The 25,656-nt window shown below is 56.8% G+C and overlaps 1 protein-coding gene across 5 annotated transcripts; it reads left to right on the plus strand.

Moving 5' to 3' along the window:
* The first annotated feature begins 25 nt into the window (after positions 1-25).
* Positions 26-23,552, plus strand: TOP3A (DNA topoisomerase III alpha). 5 transcript variants are annotated; one of them, XM_031467473.2, is made up of 19 exons: positions 26-290; positions 5,500-5,559; positions 6,421-6,494; positions 7,271-7,346; positions 8,044-8,152; positions 9,425-9,568; positions 9,672-9,842; positions 10,070-10,170; positions 11,622-11,696; positions 12,820-12,902; positions 13,698-13,905; positions 14,984-15,169; positions 15,359-15,452; positions 17,732-17,845; positions 17,934-18,099; positions 18,642-18,785; positions 19,429-19,551; positions 20,590-21,269; positions 22,144-23,552. In XM_031467473.2, exons 1-19 carry the CDS (start codon positions 111-113, stop codon positions 22,320-22,322), a joined length of 2,967 nt encoding a protein of 988 aa, XP_031323333.1. In that variant the 5' UTR covers positions 26-110; the 3' UTR covers positions 22,323-23,552. The 5 variants fall into 5 exon arrangements, with proteins under 5 accessions (XP_031323333.1, XP_031323332.1, XP_010991894.2 ...); XM_031467472.2 differs by having other exon boundaries at positions 27-290; positions 15,323-15,452; XM_010993592.3 differs by having other exon boundaries at positions 28-290; positions 15,323-15,452; positions 20,590-21,257.
* Positions 23,553-25,656: the final 2,104 nt, after the last annotated feature.

Genomic DNA, 25,656 nt, shown 5'->3' on the forward strand with positions numbered 1-25,656 from the left:
GGCTGGCGCCGCGGAAGCGGGCTGGGAAGGCGGCCGGAAGCGGGCTGCGCGCGGGGCGGCGGGAGACTCCGGGGCCGGGGGTGCCGCCTCAGCATGCGCGGGGCCCGGGGATGATCCTCCCGGTCGCCCGCCGCGCGCTCCGCTGGCTGCCGCGGCCCGGGGCCCGGACCCTGACCCGCGCCGCCATGGAGGTGGCCTTCCGGGGCGTGCGGAAAATCCTCTGTGTGGCCGAGAAGAACGACGCGGCCAAGGGCATCGCCGACCTGCTGTCCGGCGGCCGCATGCGGCGGGTGAGGCGGCCCCTTGGCGTCGGGGAGCGTAGCGGACGTTTCGCTCGCGTGCTTGGAAGCCTTGGGTGCGCCGGGCACGGCGGGGCCGCCGAGCTCGTCCGGGCCCCGGAGCCCCGGGGCGGCGCCTTTCTAGGTCCGGGGTGAGCCGGGGCGTCTGCACCGTCACGTTCTGAAGCTCTGCCGGGTTGGGGCCGCGCGCCAGACTCCTCCAGCCTGTCCTCGCGCCTGCGGGATCCTTCCCACGAAGCGCGCCGTCCCCGCCGCCGCACGCCCGACCCTGCGGCCGGGGCACAGACGCGGCGACGCCGGGAACGCCGGGCTGAGAGGCCGCGTCGGCACAAACGAACCCCGTGAGACGGGCGGGCTCGGGGCTCGGGGTACGGGGTGTTCTGGACACGGAGGCGCGAAGGAGCTGCTCGGGGAGAAAGGGTTTGTGAAGGAGGGTCACGGAGGGCCCTCCGAGTCCCTGCCGCCGCTCCTGGGACTCTAAGCGCCCAAGGAGAAGGAGCCTCTGCTTCGCTCGCTGCTGTGTTCCTCGGGCCTGATACGTGTCTGGGATACACGAGAGTCCGGCGGTATTTGTTGGGTGGATGTTTGGGCTCAGTCTCGAAGTTTTACCAGGCAGTGGAAGTGGCACGTATAAAGAACATGTGCCTTGAAACAGTTCGGCATGTTCAAACCTGAGAAGTGGGAGTGCGGGATGGTGGGGGGAGGAGCCAGTGGCAGTAAACACTTTTTGAGCGGATTAGGGATTAGTGTGTTTTGTGTGTTTACCGCCTTGCAGCACACAGATCAGCACTTAGTACCTTCCCGGGGTTGTGTGTCGGTCACTTCTATCTCATACCAGGTTTGATCACAATGAAAGGAGACCCCGGAGCCGTTACGCAGTCACTCTCCATTCCCCGGTCCTCCCAGCAGCTGTCCCCAAAGATCTGTCTATTCTGGGTATTTCATATGAAAAGATTCGTATAACACGTGGCTTTTTTGTGTCAGGCTTATTTCACTTAGCATTTTTGAAACCCATTCATGCTGTGGTGTGTATCATTACTTCATTCTTTTTCAGGGCCGAATAATATCCTGTCGGATAGAGAGCATATGTGTTTATCCGTTCTTCACTTGGGTTGGCCCCGCCTTTTGGCTGTTGTGAGTAGAGCTGCCGTAAACCTTCATGTACAGGCTTTTCTTTGGATAAGTGTTTTCACTTCTTTTGAATAAGTTCCTTGGAGGGAAGTTGCTGGGCCACAAGTAACTCTATGTTTAACCTTCTGAGGAACTGCCAAACTGTTTTCCAAAAGTGGCCGAAACATCTTGCATTCTAACCAGTTCCTTTTTCTCCACATTCTGTCAACACTTGTTCTTTTTTTTTTTTAATCATCTCCATCCTAGTGGGTTTGAAGTATCTTGTGGTTTTGTCTCTGAGCACCTTTTCATGTGCATTCTGGCCACTATGTCTCCATCTTCTTTGCAGTAATGTCCATGTTTTCTGGCCATTTTTGAATTGGATTGTTGGTCTGCTGAGCTGTAAGCGTGCTTTGTGTATTTGGGATACGAGGTCCTTGTTAGATACGTGATTTGCAGGTATTCTGTTTCATACTGTGGGTTGTCTTTTTGCTTTCTTGGTAGTGTTCTTTGATGCACAAGAAGTTTTAATTTTCATGAAGTACAGTTTATCTATTTTTCCTTCTTTTGTTGGTTAGACTTTTACTGTCGTGTCTAAGAAACCATGGCCAGACTGAAGATCAGGAAGATTTGCCCCTTCTTCTAAGAGTTTTAGCTCTTATATTTTAGTCATTGATCCATTTTGAGTTAGTTTTTCTCGTAGTGTAGAGTCCAACTTCATTCTTTTACACGTGGATGTCCAGTTTTTCCCAGCACCGTTTTTTGAAAAGGCCGTCCGTTTCCCATAGGATGGCCTCGGCATCCTTGTCAAAAATCAGTTGACTATAGATGTTTCTTTCTGGACTGCCAGTTCTGTCCCGTTCTTCTGTATATCTGTCCTCACGCCAGTGCCACGCTGTTTGCTTTACTGTGGCTTGGTAGTAAGTTTGGAAACTGGGTGGTGTGAGTCCTCCAACTTTGTTCATCTCTTTGAAGACTTTTTTGACTACTTGGGGCCCTTGCAGTTCCGTATGAATTTACCATCGCAATACTAAGTCTTCCAGTCTGAACACAGCCTGTCTTTCCGCTGATTTAGGTCTCTCAGCAATGAGCTGTAGTTTTCATTGTGCTTTTGGATGCTGTTGTAAACGGAGCTGTTTTCTTAGTTGCCTTTTCAGATTGTTCACTGCTGTCGGTTTCTGTCTTTCTGTGTTATTTTCTTCATTGCTGTTGGATTTTGCATGTTGACCTCGTATCCTGCAACTTTGCTGGCTTTATTGGCGTGAAGTTTCACTGTGGCTTCTTGAGGATTTCTACCTGTAAAATCATGCTGACTGCAAGGGGAGAGAGTTCTGATTCTCTCTTTCCGATCTGAATGTCTTTTATTTCTTTTTCTTGCCCAGTTGCTCTGGCTAGAACTAGTAATCCCAGATAACGATGGTGGAAACGGGCATTCTTGTTTTGTTCCTGAACTTGGAAGAAGAGCTTCCATCTTTGACCATTGAGTGTGATGTTCGCTGTGGGTTTTTTGTAAATGCCACACTTCACTTTGTCGTGAAGGGTGCTGAATTTTTACCAAATGCTTTTTCTGCATCAGTTGAGAAGAACAGTGTAGGTTTTAAGCATGGGGCAGAGGGGTGGGGATGGTCATATTTGTGCTTTATGAAGTCTCCCTGGCAGTGGGGCACTTGGAGAATGGAAGGCTTGAGCCAGGGTGACAGTGTTGGGCTTCTGCACATGGGGGTTAGAGGCCTGAAGTCTAGGGACCTGGGGGCACTTTGCAGGGGAGCAGAGGGAAAGGAGAGGCAGAGGTGGTGGAAGCAGTCAGTGTGGAAGGTGGAGGTTCACTGTGCTCTCACACATTCTGGTCCTTCTTCCTGGAATGACATTTTGCCTCATCTCTCCTGATGAACTCTCTTATCTTTTAAAAGAAAACGGGGGGAGCAACTTAAATGTAACCTATTTTGTGACATCTTTCCTCAGTGTCCTCTGCGACCGTTTCCTTCTCTCGGTGATGACGGTCATGGTCGTCACGGGTCCCGGGATCTAGTTGCCTGTCCCCCTCCCGCGGCCTGTCACTCCCCGAGACAGTGACAGGGCCTGTTCATTTGTTTATCTGTCCCTCACAGAGTTTGCTTTGAATGACAAAATCCCTACCTTCAAGAAACTGGAATTCTGATAGAGGAGCCAAGACATTCACACACACAACTCGGAATCAGAGGATGGCCCTGAGCTTTGTAATAGCAAAAACCTGAAATAACAAGAACTAGTGACGGCCGTGGATCCTAAAATAAACTGTGCTTTCTTCGGTAGATAGTCTGTTATGGAGAAGACTTTCAAACACATATACGAACATATACAAATATATGTACATTTGAGAGAAATTTACCAAAACACTAACAAGAGGTGGAATTTTTCTCTTTTTTCTTTAACAGTAGTACTTAAACAGTGGTAATTATTGCAGAAAATTCAGAGGACGCAGATACGCATCAAGTGTACCGTCCCCACTGCCCTCAGTAGCCCCTGTTAATAACTTACAGATCTCGAGGACTTTTCTATGTGTGCACCGTTTTTTCATGGTTTTATTTTTATGTTTAGAAGAAGGAATCCTAAGACAGAGTCTTGTGGTAGACTGAGTGGCAGCAGTGCGATCTGTCCCCACAGTGCTGAGTGAAGGCGGACCCGCTCTGGTTTTGGTATTTGTTTTAATAGTGGGGATGGATGGCCCTGTAGGAGGAAAACAGATGCTACATTCTTGGTCAGTCTGCTGGGTCTTTTTCTTTCTCTAGGCTCCAAGTCTCCCGTAATTAGGGAGCCACCCTTGCCGTGAGCACCTCACCCAAGAGGTGGAATCGCACATGGTTGAGTACCCACTTCAGTTGGGAGCTACAGAGAGGCAGGTCTGAGGTGCCAGGAAAGACATCTTACTTCCTCAAGACTCTCCTCTGGCAGGGGAGGCTGCCTGGGAGAGCCTGGACCCGGGCCGCACGCGTGCTGTTGGACAGGTTGTCCCCTGGAGAGGATTAGAGCGGGTTCCAGACTCCTCCCGGGAGAGCCACTTGGGGTGAGCGGGGAGAGGCTGGGTTGGCAGCAGCTCGGCCTTGTCACAGCCAGAGGGTTTTGGCCCTGCTATGTTCCGGAGGCCGTGTGAGAGTCTGCGAAGGCTTCAGCGCTCCCTTAGAAAGAGGTGGAAGCCATTGGCTGGACAGTTGCTTTTCTGTAGCATGAAAGGGCTTGACCAGCAACCGGAGTTCGTAGAGGGGAGTTTCTTTCCTTGGCAACACTAGAGCGGTGCCCTCGTAGGGATCAGATCCTGAAATAAATTCCTTTAAATTTGCTGTTACCCCTCAAAGAGAGCCCCGTTCAGTGGTCCACACTGAACACTCGTGTCTGTGAGGCCGGGGGAGAGTCTTCTCCATGTGACATGTCTTGGTCCTGGAAGGTTTCCCCAGGTCCCGCCTGGCCCACATCTTGTCTCCTGTGCAGAGTGGGTGTGAAACTCACATGCTTAGCTACTTTTAACACCTTTGTAGAAGGTGGGGTCTCCCCTGAGAGGGCCTGGTTCTCCCGCAAGTGCAGGTAAGGAAGCGCTTTGTAGCCTGGCTCCCAGGCCCGACTGGGGCTTGTAGCGTTACTGGATTTCAGAGCCAGAGGGACCTTACAGGCAACTTTACTCAAGAATCAATTGAGGTTCAGAAAGGTGAACGCCCTGCCTCTGGTCAGCTTGTTGGTGCAGCTGGTGTGTGGCCAGAAAGTAGAGATGTGGGGAGAAAGGAGAAGGTCTCGAGAGGATGTCCCAGTCCCCCATCTGCCGTGTGACCTCGGACGAGTCTGTTCTCATCTGTAGAAAGCTGTTATGTAGTTTTAGCTGAACGCAAGATCACCTTCCAGCATAAAAACTCTGTGGGCTCTACCAAGTGCGTGCTGCTAAGTGTGTTCTAAGGGACCTCTTAATAAGCGGTCTTGGTAATTTTGCCCAGTTTTTATCCGTGGGAAATGCTGTTGCATTTTCAGCATCCCCACTTGTCTGGGTTTTGCTGGATCTCTATGCTGAGGAATCTTTTGTTTCTTTATGTAATTGATATCTTTTCTTTATTTTTGTCTTGTGTAGAGGGAAGGACTTTCTAGATTCAACAAGATCTATGAGTTTGATTATCACCTGTATGGCCAGGTAGGTGCTGCGGCGTTCCTGTCATGTGGCTCACGTGTGCTTTCAGACCCTTGTGCCATTTTGCTGTTTTTAGTTATGGCTAAAAAGAGCAGCTGTTTACTACAAACCCTCCCTAAACTGCTTGTATTTTGGAGTTTTTTGGTCAAGAAGAGTTAGTCAGCCTGGCCACTGCCGAGTAGGTTGCTGTCTTTTAAGAGGACCTTTTGTTAGGACCTCCAGATCCTTGGTGGCAGGTGATCATTTCATGATTTATAAGGAAGTCTCTTTTTTGCAGAATATGGTCCCAAACTCAGCTCTTCAGTGCAAGAAAGCAGCTAACGACAGTAGTTTGAGGATATTCTAAGTGCTTCAGAGGCTTCTTGGTACCAGAATGAGAATGGGGATTGAGCCACTGTGCCTTTTGGCTTTAAGAGATGTGTTTGGTTTTTTTCCCGATCAACTGTTTCTGTTTTTAATAGGCTTTATTGTTTTAGAGCAATGTTAGGTTCAGAACAAAATTGAGAGGAAGGTACAGACATCTCCCCCACCTCCGCCCCTGCACGAGCACAGCCACGTCGTCAGCAGCCCCCCAGGGCTGCTCGTTGCAGCTGGCCAAACTGCGCCCACACACGTCACCCAGAGTCCACAGCTGGCGTCGGGTTCCCTCCCGCAGTGTGCATTCTGTGGGTCTGGGTGAACGTAAATGACACGGACCCGTTGTCTTCATGTCACGTGGACTGTTTCCACTGCCCTGACAGTCGTACACTCTGCCTGTTTATCCTTCCTCCCCTCCACCCTTCAATAGAAGTTACTCCCTTTTATTTGAATGATTTGGCAAAATCTAATTGCTGAAAGACTAACTTGAGTTTTGTTGTCATTCAGAACGTTACCATGGTAATGACTTCCGTTTCTGGACATCTGCTGGCCCACGATTTCCAGATGCAGTTTCGTAAATGGTCAGTAGGGTCCCTGGGGAAGAGCTTTCTGATTATTATGGTGAGCTGTAAAGTATCACAGGAGTTTCGAGGCATGTTGGTGCCACTGTGTGGCTTATAATAGTAAGGTGACTGAGTCCATTTGGCTGCTGTGACAAAACATCACACACCAGGTGGCTTTTAAACCGCAGAAGTTTGTTTCTCTGAGCTTTAGAGACTAGAAGTAGGAGACAGGGTGCCAGCGTGGTCTGGGGAGGCCTGCTGACCTCTCAGCGTGTCCTCACCTGGGGGAGGGTCCGGGGAGCCGGCTGGGTCCCTTGTAGGAGGCTCCACCCTCACCAGCTAATCCCCTCCCACAGGCCCTGCCTCCAGCACCATCACACTGGTGTTAAGATTCCAGCGTGTGAATTTGGGGGCACACAAGTCATAGAGACCATAGCAGTGACCTAGATTTGACTGATACATTGTGCATTTTTACCATGTGTTTATAATAAACAGCCACTTTTTTCAGGTGTGTTCTCCAAAATAGGCAGGCCTTTCTCATACTGCCATCAGACTGTTTGCCCCGCTGCAGATGTGCGGGAAGAGTCCCAGGATTTCCAGTTCGCAGCCCCTGTCGGTCATCCTGGGAAGCGCATTGTGCCAGGGTCCCGGCCTTGTCTGTAATCCTCTGCGTTTTCACGGGGGTGGGGGCTTTCTGTTCGGGACGTAACCATGAGGGCAGTTTCTTTCCCTTAAAACAGGACTTTCTGTCACGTGCTTAGGTAGGAGATTTTGCGTTTTTGTTTCTTTTCCAGGCAGAGCTGCAATCCTCTTGTCCTCTTTGAAGCAGGAATTGAGAAGTACTGCCCGGAGAACTTTGTAGACATCAAGGTAGGATGGTTTGGAAGACGTAGGCACTGGAGTTAAACCACCACCGAATAATTAAACCAAGTGATTTCTGTATTTTGAATGCATGAGAATTTAGAGATAAGGGTTTCCACCCGACTAAGTACTATGGTTTAAAACATTAGTCCCACCCGTGTTGTAAATGAAGCCATTTAAGCTTAGTGGCTGAGAGACTTCTCAGGGCGGGTGGCTGTTTGAACCCTTGGCGTGAGTGTGTTAGCTCCCTGGTTCCGGCTCCCCCAGCCCCGGTGGGAGGGAAGAGTGCGGGTGGGCGTCCGACAGGGGATTGTGAACCCTGCAGCTCTCTGGGCACCAACCCTTACTTCACGGCTAATTAGGAGCCCTTGGGATGAAATGCAGTTAGGGTTTTTTTGTTTTCTTTTAAGCCAGGACTTGATGAGAACCCCCAGAGCTATAAGTGTGTGTTAGAGCTGTGTTTCAGGTCCATCAGGCTGGGCTAGTTGTGTTAAACCCCCAGGCTTCCGGAAGCTAATTGGTGGGGCTGTGGTTCCAGGCTAGGGGCGGGACTAGTGACTTCGCACCCTTACCATGGTGGGGACAGTTTTCTTGGCCTCTTCTTCACCGAGTTGGCTTCCTCCAAGAGCCTCGAGTGCTGGGTCAGAACCCGCGCAGGGCTGTCCCGGGACCACGCTCACTGCTCTTTCCCCACCGGCTACTGCAGAAAACTCTGGAGCGGGAGACCCGGCAGTGCCAGGCCCTAGTGATCTGGACTGACTGTGACCGAGAAGGAGAAAACATCGGCTTTGAGATTATCCACGTGTGCAGGGCCGGTGAGTATCTGTGCCAGATTACCCACGTGTGCGGGGCCGGTGAGTGTCCAGATTATCCACGTGTGCGGGGCTGGTGAGTGGCGGCTCCTGAGTGTCTGTGCCAGATTATCCATGTGTGTGGGGCCGATGAGTGATGGCCCCTGAGTGTCTGTGCCCTGGACACGGGATGGGAGGGGCTCTCCCATCTTCTCTGTGCGTGGCTGTGCCTGAGCCCCTCCCCATGTCCCTTCCGCACCAGGTCCCTCTGCCAGGCCTACCAGTTGCGTGGCAGTGGCTGGACCCTGTGCCCAGGGCTGGTCCAAGTAGATTGCCAGCTCCCTGAGAGCAAAGACTTCATATTCTGTTTTTAAAAGTGATATGTTGAATATTAACAAAGAGTGTACCCACCACATGTAAAGTGTGAAGAATAGTTTTAAGACATTCTGTTTGGTTTTTTTCTTTTTCTCCTGTACACTTTGTACAGAGCCTGAACAGTAATGAACGATTGTTGCAGTGAGTGTGATGATGCCGGGTAACTTAGAGGAAGCTGTGCAGGCCACTCTTGGGCTGCAACAGGGGGTTCCCTCCTCACTAAGCGCTTTTGTCTGAAGCTAGAACAACTCCGGGGCTAGATACGCTAACTTTCAGGGACAGTGTGTATATCCCATATTTCCGTAACAGGACATGAAATTTCTCCCCCAGGACTTCTCTTTTCTTTTCTTTTCTTTCTTCCTTCCTCCCTTCCTCCCTTCTTGTTAAATTGATGTATAGTTGATGTACAGGGTTGTGTTAGTCTCTGGCGCACAGCATGGGGATTCAGTCACACACACACACATTCTTGCTCATCGTAGGTTATTACAGGATACTGACTATAGCTCCCTGTGCTGCACAGTGGGACCTTGTTGTTACCCATTTTGTATGTAGTAGTGAGTGTCTGCAAGTCTCAAACTCCTAACGTACCCCTTCCCCCTCTCCCTTAGAGCCTGTAAGTTAACGACACTGCCCTTCTGGGCATTTTAAGGGAAGCGAGGTTGGTGTCTCGAAAGCTCACCAGGAGAGCTGAGCTTTCTGCTCAGCCCCTCTGCTGCTCCCAACAACACTCAGCCGGTCACAGTGAGGTTTCCCTCTCACAGTGTGTCGCTACCTTGACAGAAGCAGGAAAACAGGACTCCTCGCGGCTTCTTGACCTGGTTCGCTCTCTGTTCAAGGTGCTTCAAGACGGGCCCCTGTGTGAGGAGAGGGCGGTGAGCCTCGTGCCTTGACTCGGCCCCGCTGCCTCTTTCTGTCCCACAGTGAAGCCCGGCCTGCCGGTGCTGCGAGCACGTTTCTCCGAGATCACCACCCGCGCCGTCCAGGTGGCCTGCGAGAACCTGACGGAGCCTGACCAGAAAGTCAGCGACGCCGTGGACGTGAGGCAGGAGCTGGACCTGCGGATCGGTGAGGGGCAGCAGGCCGGGTGGGCGTGGGCTTGGCGGAGCAGCTGACTTTGACCTTGCCATTTGTCCTCTCTTCCCTCCCTCCCTCCCTTCCTTCTTCCCAGGGGCCGCCTTCACCAGGTTCCAGACCTTGCGGCTGCAGAAGATTTTCCCCGCGGTGTTGGCGGAACAACTGGTCAGTTATGGCAGCTGCCAGTTCCCCACCCTGGGCTTCGTGGTGGAGAGGTTCAAAGCCATCCAGGCGTTCGTGCCGGAAACCTTCCACAAGATTAGAGGTAAGGCCAGTCGTGGTGCAGAACCCGAGGACCTGGGGTGACGGGGCTCAAGGGGTGTCCTGGGCACTCGTTCGAAGTGCGGTCTGAGCCTCACTGCCCTCCCCCCATCACCGTTTTCAGAATCCCCTTCAGGTGTCCACAGTGGCCTCCCCAGTTTCACGGTTCTTGGCTCTGACCGTGACAGACCTTTTCCTCTGAGCCATGGCCTTCCTGTGTGTCCCATACAGTGACTCACGACCATGAGGACGGGACGGTGGAGTTCAGCTGGAAGAGGCACCGTCTCTTTAACCACACGGCGTGTCTTGTCCTCTATCAGCTGTGCATGGAGGTGAGGCCTCCCGTGGCTCCCCGGCCACACCTGCCCTCTGTTGGCAGCTGTGGTCCTGTCCCCTCTCCCGCTGAACGGTAGCCTTCAGTGTGCGTCTCAGGACATCACTTTGGGGCGCCAGTGAGTCTAGAACTGCACGAAAACAGCACTGAAGACAGGCCAGGGAAGACCTGCAGAGCTTGCAGGTAGTGCCAGAAATGCCGAGAAGCCCCTCCCCGAGGCAGTACACTCTTAGCAGTGGGGAGTACGGACCAGCCTGGACCGTGGACTCCCAGAGCTGGAGGGAGCGCGGACGGCCTCTGGCCCAGTCCCTCCCCCGGGTCAGACGACGAAACCCAGACACGGGAAGGGTGCAGCCGAGGGACCGGGTTCACGCGGTGATAACCACTGAAAGGGGAGTGGGGGAAGGGCCAGGGAACGGCTGGGGGTAGGGAGCTGCTCTCGGGGTGACCTCTGAGCGAAGGCCGGAGGGGACCAAGACCCACTCAGGCTGCAGGCTGGTGTCTGAGTCACCCTCGGACTGTCCGCTTTGTGAAGTGGCCACCACTGCACCTAGTGACCTGCTATAACCCCAGGGCTGCACACGGTGGGACCGGGACTAAACTCGGAGACCTCTAGGTGTGCTGAGTCGGCTGTAGCCCCCGCAATTCACGATGGGTTTGGCAGCAGGGAGTAACCACCACGGACACTGCTACACTCCGGACACGCAGTGTGTTTCGTGTTATTCGTCTGGTGCTGACGGTGCCCCTGGGGTGGGGCCTCCGCCGTGACCGCGTGGACCCTGCTCCCCGCGCGTCTGCTCCCCCACTCCTGAGGCCACCAGCCTCTCAGGACCACCTGTCTCTGCTCTGCCCTTTGACCCTGGGGGGTACACAGCTGGCATGTCTGGGACTCGGCGTGTTTATCTGTTCAATGAAGAAGATGAGGATGTGGTGCAGGGAAGTGTGGCAGGTGGGCTCCTTCCCGCTCTTTGCTGGGAACACCCGGCCCCCAGTCTGTCTGCAGAGAAAGTTGGGTTCTGATGTATAAACACCCTCATAAACAAATCTCTTAAGCTGAGTCCCTTGTCCGTTTGTGTTCCTTTGAAGTGAGGTTGGTCTCAATATGAGCGGCGTTCTCCAGCCTGTATCGTGTCATTTCTCCTGTTTCTAACTCTGTATCATCATGAATTTTAAAAAGAACGGTAATACGCATGCGCGTAGATAGGAAACTGAACGCAGGAGGCGCGTCGTCGGCCTCGGAGAAGGGCCCTCGGGCCCTCGGGCTTGGGACCACGCCCTCAAAGTCTTGCTTTGAGCGGGAAGCTGGTGCCGGCCGCTGGCGCAGGGCGTGGTGCCCGGGGTCCTGCACTGGGGGCGGGGAGCTCGTGGGCAGGACCGGGGCAGCCACAAGAAGGCCAGTGAAGGTGCCCCAGCGGGTTAAAGTGACCTCTGCTCTTCTTGGCTTTCTAGGATCCCAGGGCGACCGTGGTGGAGGTCAGGTCCAAGGCAAAGAGCAAGTGGAGGCCTCAAGCTCTGGACACTGTGGTATGTCTGGGGGCTGGGGGGGTGCTGGGCTAGACCCCCAGGAGCTCCACTGCAGACGGTGCCCAGTGGTGGGAGGCCTCGCTCTCACCGGTGCCGCGTGGACGCTCTGAGGGAAAACAAACCCCCAGAGCGCGGCCGGCTTGGCCCGTTAACAAGGTAGCAAATGCAGCATGACTGTTTTACGTGGGGCTTGGGAAACAGAGGAAGAGGTCATCTGTCACCTGGCCCTCCCTCCATAACTGCTGAGGTAACTCTGGTGTCTTCCTCCATTTTATTCCGTGCCATTTTTTACGGCATTATAATTGGAATAGCTAGTTTTTTCCACCTCATTTTTTTTTACTGCTTCTGCATCATCCACATAACCTTCATTTTAAACATCCACTTTATGAGCCTACCCTAGAACAGGGCTTCTCAAATTTTTGGCCCCAGGAAGAGACACCCATTGGGACTCAGGGTGCCCATTTCCAGTCACCGCTGTGCAGGAAAATCTGGGTGCAATTACTGTGGGGTGGCTCTGGAGGATGGATGCGCAGAATGTTCAGGGACATTCTCTCAGGGTATGTGGGGGGGGGCGTGGTGAGGGGTGATGGGGGACAGTTACAGGTTGGTTGCACACAGTGGGCTGTTTTATCCCTCACTGGTTAACATGCTTTGACATCTAGCCAGCAGCATTGTCGGGGTGTCACCAAGGGGAAGGGACAGCTGGTTGTCCCCAAGGGTAAGGGGGTTCGTCACCCAGGGGAACATCCCAGGGTTCGGATGGCGTTCCCAAAGTGCGGCTCTCAGGTTGCTGGTATTACAGTCACCATATTAGACATTTGTGGAAAGTGCGTATTTCTGGCCCGTCTCCCAGCCCTCCTCTGTCAGCATCCCCAGTGCTTGGGGCCCAGGGACCTGCTTGCTTCCTGGTGAATCTTGCTTTTGCACGTCACAGTCTGAGGACCCAGGGCTCGGGTCTGGCTCTGCCTAGCAGGCCAGGAACTCTCTCTTAGGCACAGCCTTTGAGACACGTGTGAGGACAGCTGGGGGACGGGGCCAGACGGCTCTGAGGAGGAGGAATTGGCGTGTCATGCCCTCTGACTCACGCCCTGTGACCTCACACACCTGTCCACACATTTAACAGGAGCTTGAGAAGCTGGCTTCTCGGAAGTTGAGGATAAATGCTAAGGAAACCATGAGGATTGCTGAAAGGCTCTACACTCAGGGGTAAGTATTAGTGTATGTTTGGGCGTGGAGTTCGATGCATCGGTATCTGGGTGAGATATTTTAGAAACAGAGCCCGTGGGAACACAGACTGTCTAGAAATGACTTGAGCCCAGAGTAGGAGAATTCTGGCACTGGTTTTTCTCTTCTGATGCGGAATCACTTACCTCCTCCCGTGAGAGCCCGCGGGGTACGTTCATGTCCCGCTCTCGACCTCTCAGCAGATGGGGTGCTGCCAGGGTGGGCCACTCCTTCAGGAGTTGTTTGCCTGCTGTGAACCATCCAGCTAGGGTCAGGAGCACCCAGCGCCGTCCGGGGACAGCATGGTCCACACTGCCCAGTGTGGCCACTGTTGAGCACGTGGTTTGGGTTGTCTGAACCGGGAGGTGCCGCGGGTGTCAACGTGTAGTGGGTTTCGAAGTCGCAGATGAGAGAGGATGTAAGTGGTCCCAGGAGTGTTTAAGTGGCTAATAGAACGTTGAAAATTACACTCAGGGCCCACGTTGCAGTTCTTGGGCAGTGTCATGGAGCACACGCTGCTGCGGCGGTCAGGGCCGCAGGCGTGTCCTGGGGTGGTTCTGTCACTGAAGTGGGGAGCCCGGGAGGGCCCCAGGAGCGCCGGGCAGCCCCGCACCCACTGGGAGTCACACCTTGGGTCTCTCCCTGGCAAGGTGAAGTCCTTACCTCCAGGCTGGCTCAGACCGGCTGCAGCTGGTGTCACCGGTGTTTTCAAGCTAATTCTGACATTTACAGGCAGATTTCGCGATTTCTCGTTCTGTTTGTTTGGCTTTGCTTTAGGTACATCAGCTATCCCCGAACTGAAACAAACATTTTCCCCAAAGACTTAAACTTGACGGTGCTGGTGGAGCAGCAGACCCCGGATCCGCGCTGGGGGGCCTTTGCCCGGAACATTCTAGAGCAGGGTGGCCCCACCCCACGCAATGGGAACAAGTCTGACCAAGCTCACCCTCCCATCCACCCCACCAAGTACACCGACGGCTTGCAGGTTGGTTTCCGCAGTGGGCTCTGTTCCGTGCAGCCCTCACTCCTCCGGCCCTGCCGTGAGCTGCTTCCCTGACCCTCTGCACACAGCAGGCAGCCTGTTCCCTGAGCGCCTACAAAGCCCCCGCACCTGGCTCGGTTTCAGTTTCTGTCGCCTTCCCGAAACCTCAGGGCCACCTCTGGGCCCGCTCCGGCCCCATGGGCCTCCCCATGGCCTGCTCCCCAGCCCATCATCCGCGCCCGCCATCTGCTCCTCTGGGCTTCCGCTCTGGGGCCCCGGCTGCAGACTTACCATCTTGTTGCTCCTGATTCCAGAAGTGATACATGTTTATTTCAGGCTGTTTACAAAATAAAAAGATCATAGGGAAGAGAAAAGTGGGCTGTAATCTCACTGCCTCCTACCGAGAACCCCATTTTTCTCTGTGTGTATTTAATTTTCTTACAATTAAATTGTAATCTTAAGCAGCTTTGTAAACTGCTTGTTTCATTTTGTATCACGAGTATAACCGCATATGCTGAAGTGTTTTAGTGATATTTGATGATCACGTAGATACATTGTAAGTTATCTTGCCGAATCTGTTTTTGAAAGATTAAGTCGTTTCCGACTGTTTGCCATGTGGTACACCATAGTCAGCACCTGACTGGGTAGCTGCGGGGTTCCCTCCCTCCCGGCGCAGATGTGCTCAGGAGGCTGCTGGCCGTGAGAGTACGCTCTGTGGGCCCTGTAGCTGGAGCCTCACTCAGTCCGCGATCACGGGGTTGGTGGAAAGTCCCTAGGAGCCCTGTGCTCCCGGAGTTGGTCTGAGGCCGCCGCACCTTCACCCTGTGTGTCTCCAGACAAGGGGTCTGTCAGTAACTCTTACACTTTTGCCTTGCTTTCTGCCTAGACAGGGTTTATACCCTGGGACTCCCTTGCCTGCTTCTACCCGACGAGGGTGGTGAGGCTCACGGACACAGACCCACAGCTCGCAGGGGATCTGCCCGCCCTGGGCGTTGGCAGGCCGGGAGCCGTGTGCGCGATGGCGCGGGGCCCCGGGCTTGGGCAAGGCTGTGTGCTGGGGCTCAGCTCCCTCTCCTCGCAGGGCAACGAGTGGCGGCTGTATGAGCTCATCGTCCGCCACTTCCTGGCCTGCTGCTCCCGGGACGCCCAGGGCCAGGAGACCACCGTGGACATCGACATCGCGCGCGAGCGCTTCGTGGCCCACGGCCTGGTGATTCTGGCCCGGAACTACCTGGACGTGTACCCCTACGACCACTGGAGTGACAAGGTGGGAAGGCACAGGTCCGGGCAGGAGCCTGGGCCTCGGGGGCGGGGGTGGCGGGGAGACAGGTGTGTTGCCGGCCCCGGGGGACGGAGCGGAGCTGGGGTCTGGGCCGAGTGCCGAGCGGGGGTCTGACCGATGCGTCTGCTGCCCCGGTAGACCCTCCCCGTCTACGAGCAAGGCTCTCGCTTTCAGCCCAGCACCGTGGAGCTGGTGGACGGGGAGACCAGCCCACCGCAGCTGCTCACTGAGGCCGACCTCATCGCCCTCATGGAGAAGCACGGCATCGGTCAGTGGCTGCTGGGGGTTGGGGGGCCGCATCTCTCCGTCTTCCCTGCAGCTCTCCTGTGGGGCCGTGCTCTTCTCCCCGCTGGAATGAAGTGAGGCTTAGGGAAGGGAAGAACTCGTGATTAAGGTCAGAGTGCGTGAGTGAGGAGAACCTGGGCCCAGGTAACTAGCAGATGATGCCCTTAACCACGGCTCTGCACCATCCACGCGCGGACATAGCTGTTTCTGTCGCTCGGGTCTCAATGGGGGGCCGTCCTGCTCTGGTCCTGTCCAGAGACTCAGTATTTTTGGTCTACACAAGAGTTTGTTGTTTTTATTTTATTTTTAACAAGGTACTAACGTTTAAAGTATCAGGAGGTCTGGCAGTCCTCGCCCTCACCCGGGGGACGGTGGGTGGGCTTGGAGTGGTGGCTATTCTCTGTCCCTCATACTTGGCTTCGCTCACTGGCCCGACACACGCCAGGCCCCATGGAGTCTGAGTCTGCCACCCTTCCAGGGCCGAGGGTGGTCATGTGCTCAGTTTTTGTTAAATCATCTCCCATAATTGTTCAAGAGTCAGAAAAAAAAAATTTTTTAAAGGGTGGGTGGGTGCAGAATTATTTTTCCCAGTAAGTCCCATGGCCCAGGCTTTACAGATGGGCCCCCTATGGCTGATCTGCTGTCCCCTCAGTTTTCACCAGAGCTCTTGGGACTGTCTCTGGCAGCGAGTCCAGGGGGTCTGGCCCGGGGGGCAGGGCGGGTCAGGAGGCACCCCGTTCCCTCCTCGCACAGCACTGCGCTGCACAGTGAGTTCTGTGTCCTGTGACCCAGGAGGACGTGCCCCCCCCCCCGGGGCCCGCCACCATCACTGTGCCTTCCAGACAGCCTGTGGATTTAGGCAGAATTACAGGTAGTTCACTCAGTGTCACTTGTTTATAAAAAATAACAAATTGTGTTCTGGGGACACAAGAGTAATGGGGCCTAGTCGTCCCTTCAAGGGCTCCTCAAGTGGTAGAAGCAAGTCAAACCCTGTGTTAGATGCGGCTGGTGGGGGCGGTTCACTCCTGGTGAACGAAGGCAGAGCCAGTGGAGGCGGGGCCGGGGAATGGCGCGGGGATGGGGCGCACGTGCTGCTGGCAGGGAGCAGGGTCTGGAAGGCGAGACCAGGAACAGGATTTGAGCCCAGCTCGGCGGGGCCTGGTGCATTTGGCTGAGGGCCTTGGGTGTGGTCCCGCGGTCAGCAGAAAGCAGGCTGAGATTTCCAAGAAAGCAGCACAGAGCTGCGTTTTAAGAGAATGGTAACAGCTTCGCTGAGACTGAATTTGCATGCCGTGCGGTTCACTGAGGCTCCATGCACAGTTCAGTGTTCAGTAGACTCTCCTCGGTCAACACTGGGACACTTTCACACCCATTAGCAGTCATGGCCCTCGCCCACGCCCCTCCTCTGCAGCCCCCAGCCCTGGGCTCATCTTTTTGGCTCAGTAGATGGCCTGTCTTGGACATTCCTTACAAACAGACGGTTCATGGCCTTCGTGCCTGGAGTCTCATGCTGCACGTCCCCAGGCGCGTCAAGGCTGTAGCGTCTCAGTGCTTCCTTCCTGTTCCTTCCCAAATCCTCTTCCATCATGTGGGGACCTCGTTTCCTTTACCTGTTCATCCTCTCGTGGGCGTCTGGGTCGTTTCCACCTGTTGGCTGTTGTGAACACATCCGGACAGGTTTTTGGTGGATGGGCCTCAGTTCTGTTGGGCCCATGCGTAGGAGCAGGCTCGCTGGGTCCTTTGGTGACTGACGTTTTGAGGCACCGCAGACTGTCTTCCACGGCAGCCATACCATCTTGGAATCTGCCAGCACTGTGTGCGGGTTGAGGTTTCTCCACGCCCTCCCCAGGGTTTGTCGTCGTCTTCTGTTTGGTTACACTCATCCACATGGGCGTGAACAGCTGTTTCTCTGTAGTTGTGATTTGCATTTCCTTGACAGCAGAGCTGCATCTTAGACGCTCCCCTTGGTCAGAGCATAAAAAAAGGGGTGGGTAGGGGAGGAAACGGGCACTGTAATGAAGCGGATGAGAGGTGGGGAGCTCTGACCCGTGGGTGGGGCTGGGGTAGGGCGATTACACAGGGAATTTCAGAGCCGGAATTGGCAGCTTGAGGGAGTAAGTGGGCGCTGAGGAGAGGCAAGGTGGCCCTTGTGGTTTTGTCATGGGCCAGATGTGAGTGGAGGTGCCACCTGGAATGGGGATCCAGGTGGAGACGGGGCCCTGGGGAGCGCGGATCAGCTGAGTAACCCGGAGGGGCCCGCAGGCACGGACGCCACGCACGCGGAGCACATCGAGACCATCAAGGCCCGGATGTACGTCGGGCTCACGGCGGACAAGCGCTTCCTCCCTGGGCACCTGGGCATGGGGCTCGTGGAAGGTGAGAAGGCGGGGGCCTGTGGGGGTGGGGGGTTGCTGAGGCCCCCGGGCGTGTCCGGGCCACACTGGATGCTGCGCTCTGCCCGCAGGTTATGACTCCATGGGCTACGAGATGTCCAAGCCTGACCTGCGGGCCGAGCTGGAGGCTGACCTGAAGCTCATCTGTGAGGGGAAGAAGGACAAGTGTGCCGTCCTGCAGCAGCAGGTCCAGAAGTACAAGCAGGTGTTCATCGAAGCGGTGGCCAAAGCCGAGAAGTGAGTGCCGGGCCTGCTCTCCCGCGAGCCCGTCTGGTCCCCGCACCCCCTCCAGGCCTCCCTTCCCCAGAGCCTGGCAGCGCAGGAGCAGGAACCAGGAAGGCCCGGTCCACTCCTCTGGGGCTGCCGGCCCTAGGGCTGCCGACCTCTCGATTTCAGTTCTGCCTTCCGTTAGGAGGCTGCACAGTCTCGTGCGTCAGTAACCGTGCTGGCGTGCGACCACTGCCCTATGCAATGTTTAGAGATGGCTGGGACAGACAGTGTGTGTTTTCCGTTAGAGAAAACGCATTTCCCAGCTGGTGCCAATTTTGAAAAGAAATGTGTAAGCTGTTGAAACTTGGATCCAGATAGACCAGTGTGTGTGAACCCTGTGCGGTTGTGCATCTGAGGCGGGGTCCCCCCGAGAGCTGCGGGGGCCAATCCAGCTTCCCACCTGCCCCGTTCTCCGTGTCAGGCCTGCGGCTGAGCAGCCCGTCGGTGCCTCGGGTCACGGGCGTGTGCTGTGCACGTAAGGATGCCGTCTTGTGGTGCCATTTCCTCAGGTTGGATGAGGCCTTGTCCCAGTACTTCGGGGAAGCGGCAGCGGCGGCCCAGCAAGAAGCCCTGTACCCGGCTGTGCCAGAGCCTGTCAGGAAGTGCCCGCAGTGCGGCAAGGACATGGTCCTCAAGACCCGGAGGGGCGGCGGGTCAGTGTCCAGCTGTGCCCCTCTGCCTGCCAGCCTGGCTGGATGCCCTCTGCAGGGCGTGTTGCTGTTTGTAAGGGCAGGGCTGCTTTTCCAGCCCTGGACAAGGTGTTAGCAATGGGACAGTGGCCACGGAGGTGTGAGGCTTGGGAACTCAGAGGAGGGGCTGGGAAGCAGGGCGTGTGTCCCCTGCAGGTAGACATCGCTCACCTGGTGTGTGGAGAGCAGCAGACCCTACTCGTGCCCCGCACAGGCCTTGGGCCCCAAGGCGGGTTACTACCCACTCTGAGCCCCGGTGTCCTCCCCCGGCATCTCCCTCGGGCTGTGAGGCGGGAGGGGACAGAGGTTCCCTGTGGCTCGTGCAGCCTTGGCAGGTATCCAGGCCGCTGCAGACCGGGGCTGGCTCAGAGAGCGGGGGTGCTGGTGGCGCCCTCCGTGGGTCCTGAGGGTGGGAGCGCTCAGCCCCCGGCCCTGCGCTGCCGCAGTGGTTTGTGAGTAAGGGGGCCACTCAGTGTCGGAGACCGTGTCTGCGCAACCACCAGTGTCTCCTTTCATCACTGAAGACCTTTCTTCGCCAGACGCAAGGCGCCTCCCGACAGTTCCCGGGGGCTGGCGGCTCCAGCCTGACCCCGGCCGTCCTCCCCAGGTTCTACCTCAGCTGCACAGGCTTCCCGGAGTGCCGGTCGGCTGTGTGGTTCCCCGACACCGTGCTGGAGGCCAGCAGGGATGGGAGTATGTGTCCCGTGTGTCAGCCGCAGCCCGTTTACAGGTGAGCCAGTGCAGGACGGAGCACGGCTAGGCATCTCCCACGGCCCTAATTCTTTGGCACCTCGGGGGTCGCCCGGCACCTAACTCTGTTCTCATCCGGTCGCTGCCGTTGTGTGTGTGGAAGTCAGCCCTGGGGGTCCTAGGGGAGCCCACCCTTCCCCTGCCCTCGCCCGCCGGTTGTGCCGAGGCTGGGGACGGCCGTGTCCAGGAAGCCCAGAGCCCTCGTGGACGCCTCAGTACAGAACTGGTGCTGTCGGAAGTCACGGGGGACCCCAAAGGGCTCTTCTCGTGGGCTGTGTTTATCAGGCTTCGCCACGTCCTGGAGGGGAGGCGGGAGCTCAGTGGTAGAGCACATGCTAACGTGTACGAGGTCCCCGGTTCAGGCCCCAGCACCACTGGTAGAAACAAAACAAACACCACAAAGGTTTATGTTCTAAATGAAAGCAGAGGTATCTTTCAAAACACGCACTAATGTGTTTATAACATGCAGTGTATATTAACGTCAATAAGCATGTTTTTAGGATAAAATGTACCTATTTTCCAAGGCAAAAAGATAAGAATGCATTGTTTTCCGTTTTTGCCAGTTTAATCTCTGGCTCCCTAGGAGAGGCGGGGCTCTCACCTGCGCACCTGTAGTCAGCCTGCTGGGTTTACTGCCTGTGCTGGGGCCTCTGGAGGGTCTAGCGCCCATGCATGGGGCAGCGAGAGCAATGACGCGCTTCTCAGCCAGTCACCAAGTAGCGTGGCCTTGTGTGGGGCCCGGCGGCCCCCAGAGGCCCTGGGCCACACCGACTTGCGGGCACAGGAAGAGCCTGTCAGAGGCTCTGCTATTTTGGCCATTAATTGGGGTCTTGGCGTTTACCTCCTCCCACTCTGCACCCTTGTGACGACCGAGGGGCTGGGGTTGGTGTGCTTGGGTGGGTTTCCTGCGCAGGGGGCTGGCCTGGGAGGCCTGGGGTGGGCCCAGCCCTCCGAGGGCCAAGGAGACTCTCACACCCCGGTGGATAATGTTTTTTTTATCATTTTCTGGCTTCGCTAGGTTGAAGTTAAAGTTTAAACGTGGCAGCCTTCCCCCGACCATGCCTCTGGAGTTTGTTGGCTGCATCGGCGGCTGTGATGAGACCTTGAGGGAGGTCCTGGACCTCAGGTTTTCACGGGGGCCCCCCAGAGCCTCCCAGCCAGCCCGCCAGCCCCCCGGCTACCTGCAGGCAAGCCAAGCTCTAAACAGAACGGACAGCAACCAGCCCAGCCACCCCCAGCCTCCCGACACCAGGCCAGCCAGGCCCTCAAGGCCTCTGGCCGGGGCCCTGCTGTCGCCCGCTGCTGGTGGTGACAGCAACTCGGTGACCTGCAACTGTGGCCAGGAGGCGCTGCTGCTCACTGTGCGGAAGGAGGGGCCCAACCAGGGCCGGCAGTTCTACAAGTGTGGCAGCGGGGGCTGCAGCTTCTTCCTGTGGGCCGACAGCGGCCGGCCAGATGCAGGCGGGCCTCCTTCCTCGGCGCCCAGGCCCTGGGGCGGCCCAGGGAACCCCCCGGCGACGCTTGGCAACAGTGGTGGCGGCGCGTCCTGCCTGTGCAGCCAGCCGGCCGTCACCCGCACGGTGCAGAAGGATGGGCCCAACAGGGGGCGCCAGTTCCACACGTGCGCCAAGCCCCGGGAGCAGCAGTGCGGCTTCTTCCAGTGGGTGGACGAGAACGTGGCCCCAGGTGAGGCTGCCGGTGCGTTCCGCTGCCCAGGCCTGAGGGGGCGGGCCGGGGGCGCAGGGTCCCTTGCTCCTCCCCCTTGGTCACTGCCCACAAGGTCTTGGGCACTTGCTGTGTGCCCGGCACTGAGCCATCGCCCTGTTCACGCGTCCTCTTCCGTCGCGTAAGCGTCGTGACTACGGCTGTGCAGACCAGGAAGGTGCACCCCGACTGATGGGGTGACTTGCCTGGGGTCACACAGCCCAAGCCTTGAACGTGGGCTGCCTGATGCCACGGCCCGTGCAGCCTTTGTGAACCTGTGGGGTCTATACCGTGAGCCTCGTTTCTTACGGTGAAGGCCCTGGCCCTGATGTCGAGAACCTGCCCCAGGTTACAGAGCTTGGGCCAGGGCCCCAGAAGTGGGGAGAGCAGCCACTTGGACACCAGGTCAGCGTAGATGATACACCTGGAGGCACCTGCTCCCCCGGGACACAGCGGATGCCTCACCGCACATCTAAGGGTGACCGAGAGGCCTGGTGGGATCTTTGTGGTGAGACAAGGCTGTTTCTCAGGCTGCATGTGTGACCTTGAACGGATGGCTTTTCAGCCTGTTTCTGCAATAGGATGGGCGCCTCCCTGCCTCTCTTGGAGTCCCTGTTCACTTAGTGTCAGACTGTGGTTCTGGTGCACGTGTCGCCACGGTCGTTTGTCAGCCCCGCAATGCCTGGAGGCATCAGGGTTCCTGCAGGGAAGGCAGAAGCAGTGCCGCCTCTGCACGCCCTCAGGCAGCTGCTGGCGGGGGGCCCCCCTCCCTGGGGCAGTGCGCCGTGAGGCTGTCAGGGCTCAGGGTCTGTCTGGACGGCCGCGGGGGGCCCTGCTACACTCATCCTTGCCCCCGCTCTCCCCACAGGGACTTTGGGAGGCCCAACCTGGTCAGGAGGTGGAGGAAGAACCCAGGGGCCGGAGGCCAGAAGCAAGAGAGCCCGGGCCGGTTCCTTAGACGCGGGGTCCGTGGCCAAGAAGCCCCGGAAATGCAGCCTTTGTCGCCAGCCTGGGCACACCCGCCCCTTCTGTCCCCAGAACAGATGAGGCCAGGGTGGGGGCCAGAGAGCCACTTCCTCCACCTGCCCCTTCCATCTCCAGAAGTGGTGGCTCCTGAAGTCTGGCCTGTATGCTAAGAAGTCGAGATCCAGACCACGCTCTTGAGAAGTGGCCCTCTGCCTGGGGCTCAGGAACAGCCGTGGCCCCTGCCGAGAAGTCATGGAAGCTGCTCCTGTGGTCCCCTGGGGGCTGTGCTGTTAGCGCGTTGGCAAAAGTCAGCGCGCCCAGCAGCTGAGCCTGCAGCCTGGGGCTGGGTGGCCTGCAAGGGGCCTCCCTCCACAGACGTCCCGAGAGGGGACAACGCCAGGCAGTGGCTCTTGTTCTGAAGCTGCGCCCACAGAAGCAGGTTCATTCCTCTTTATCTGGGAGCTGCTGCGGCCAGGACGCCCGCAGCTCGTGTGCCTTAATAAAGGATTCTGCCCCTTGACCCCAGCGGGTGACAGTGTGGCGTCTGGTGAATATTGGCAGGAGCCATGGGTACGGACGTCACCCAGAGCCTGGCGGCCCTCCCGCCGTCTGCTGGCCCACATGGCCTCCCTCAGCCCGGCCCCGCTCCCTGTCCACGTGGTCAGCAGTGAGTCCGGCTCTCCCGGCCCCACCGTGGTCCTGTGGGTCAGAGAGGAGCCGGTGTGAGATTCAGATCTCTCCACACCGTGCAGAGCCTGCCACACGCCTCATGTGCCCTCACAAAACCTCGGGAACAATACGTAGCCATGTTGGCTTCGTTCTGTGGTTTAGACAACACACAGGAATAGGCTGTGAGTTGCGCAGTCATGTTGCTCGTGGGTGAAGCAATGAACTATCCTCAGGCCTTGGGACTCCAGGCTCCTACCCTTCCTGGATACCAGCGCTCCACCCTGGCTGGACAGCAGGATGCCTGGACTCGCTCCAGGAGCGTCTGGTCGGTGGGTGTGGGTCACGGCCCTGCAGCCCAGCCTGCTCCATCTCCGTGGTTTCACCCCTTCTGAATGTTCCGTATACATGGAGCCATATGGGACGTGGCCCCGTGTCTGCTGCTTCCTCTGGGCGTCATGTCTTCCAGGGTCACCCCTGTGGTCCTGTGTTCAGTGCTCTGTCCTTTCTATGACTGAGTGATGTTCCATGGTGTGGCTGGACCACAATTTGTTCATCTGTTCTTCAGTTGATGGACACTTGGGCTGTTTCCACCTCCCAGCTGTCATGAGCAGTGTTGCTATAAACCTCGTACGAGCGTTTAAACACCTGTCGTGTTCCTTTAGGTCCGTACCTAGGAGCGGAGTTGCTGGGTCACGAGAGTCTGTGTTTACCTTTTGAAGAAGCACTAAACTTCCACGGCAGCTGCACCGTTTTGCATTCTCAGCGGCCCTGTGAGAGGGCTCCTGTTTTTTCACATCCTTGCCCACACTTATCTCCCGTTTATTCCTTTTTTAAAAAAAGTTTTGGCCATCCTGGTGGGTGTGCAGTGCTGTCTCGTGGTTTGGGCTTGTTTTCCTAACGGCGGTAGATGTCACACATCCTTTGGGTGCTTCTCTGGCCTTTGGATTTCAGTCCCGCCTCTGAGCACAGCCCCTCCCTTCTCAGCATTAACCACGAGGCTTCCATGGGGGAACAGGCTCCTTCCTTTTTGCCCCTGGCTGCGCCCACACACCCTCCAGCCCCTTCAGCTGTCTCCATGCGGCCAGCCCCCATCCTCTCGAGTCTGTCGCCTGAAGCCCCAGTGTTGGCACCCAGACCCCGCACACCTGCAGATGCACACCTTGGGCTGGGTGTGTGGTGGGCTGGCCCGGGCCGGGTGTGCTGGTCTCTGTTCTGCACATCGGCCGCTGTGCGCTCCTCCGAGCCCGGGGCTCCCTCTGCCCCTGCTGGGCGCCCTGAGCTCCCTGCCAGTGGACGGGCCTTCAGGGTGAGGCCCTGTTCCCCTCTCATCCCCCTCCCGGGGGCGCAGGTCCCGTCCCGATTCTTTTTTCCTTTGTCCTACCTGGTTACCTGGTGATCTTTCCTGCAGTTTTGGTTTTATGAGATTTCTTGCCAGTACTCAGCAGGAGTTCTGTGAAAACTGTTCTCCGTGTGGGTGTATTTCTGGTGTATCTGTGGGAGGCGGTGAGCTCAGCATCCTCCCGTTCCACTGTCTGGATCCAGCCCCTCGCCTGTCTTCCAGGCGTTGGTGTGTTTGGTGTTGAGTTGCAGGGTGCTAGACGCACTTGTGGATTTTAATCTTCCTGCCGGTATCTCCTGTGTGCTCAGGGCCAGGACTGCTGGACGAGATAGGGCCAAGGGCAGCCCCGCGAGGGTCTGCCTGCCCACCGCCTGCTATGCCTTCGCCACTCGAAGCTGTGCGGGGGTCCCCTCGCGACAGCGGGGCTCAGTGCAGGGAGAAATGGGCCTTCCCAGCTGATGACACTGGGACAGTCTGAGCTGCCCACTCCCGAGCCCTGGGTGCCCTTGGGTTCACGCAGCGCTGCTGTCTCCCAGCCCCCCTGCAGGGAACAGGCTGCAGAGGTGAACGCCGCCCTCTGAGCAGCTGAGCCGGGACTGGGGCGACGTCTTGGGACACTATGTGGAGGCCCTGCTCCCCTCGGGGTGAGTCGCCTCTGCCTCCGGGTCCTCAGACCCCGGGATCACAGGAGGTCCAGTTCAGCTCGCAGGCAGGAGAGGCCGTGGTGCACCAGCAGCGTTCGTGGTGGGAGGGCCACTGGGTCAGCCTGGAAAGTTCGCTGTGAGGTCACATAAGCAAATATGCCTGAGCCCCAGCAGTCTGACCTGCTGTGTCAGGAAACGGGCAGCAGTACCAGGAGGACCCAAACCACGTCCAGAGCCATCGTGCTGGCCTGGTCGCAGCCTGGGGTTGGTCACCATGCCTCAGCGTGTGTCCTCAATGAACTAGGTGCAACCAAACTGTAACGTGACTGGGTCTTTTTTTAAAAGGTTATCTTTATTTTTCTGATTACAAAAGAGAAATGCAAAGGTGTCAGACTTCTGTGACATACCAGGTTGAAAGCCACTTGTCTTGAAGGGACGCAGGCAGATGTAGGGCAGGGGCCCTGGCTTAGGGGCTGCTGGGTGAGCAGTGACCTGACCCCGGGCCCTCCCTGTCCCCAGAGGAGGTGCCCGCAGGCTCTAAGGCTCAGCTCAGTCCCAGGCTGGAGGGGAAGGGACCTTTGGGATCAGAAGTCAGGAAGGGCTTTCCTCGTGCAGCTTGTCCACCAGCTGGGGCGGGTCTCCAGACAGCCTGGCCTGAAGATCTCCGAACCAGGTGGGGTCTCCCAAGAGGAGGCTCGGGAGCAGGTGTTGCAGCCGCCTTTCCCGTCCTGCTGCAGCCCGGCCGGTCGGGGCCCTGGTACTT

Source organism: Camelus dromedarius, chromosome 16, assembly GCF_036321535.1.
Source record: "Camelus dromedarius isolate mCamDro1 chromosome 16, mCamDro1.pat, whole genome shotgun sequence".
NCBI lineage: Eukaryota > Metazoa > Chordata > Mammalia > Artiodactyla > Camelidae > Camelus > Camelus dromedarius.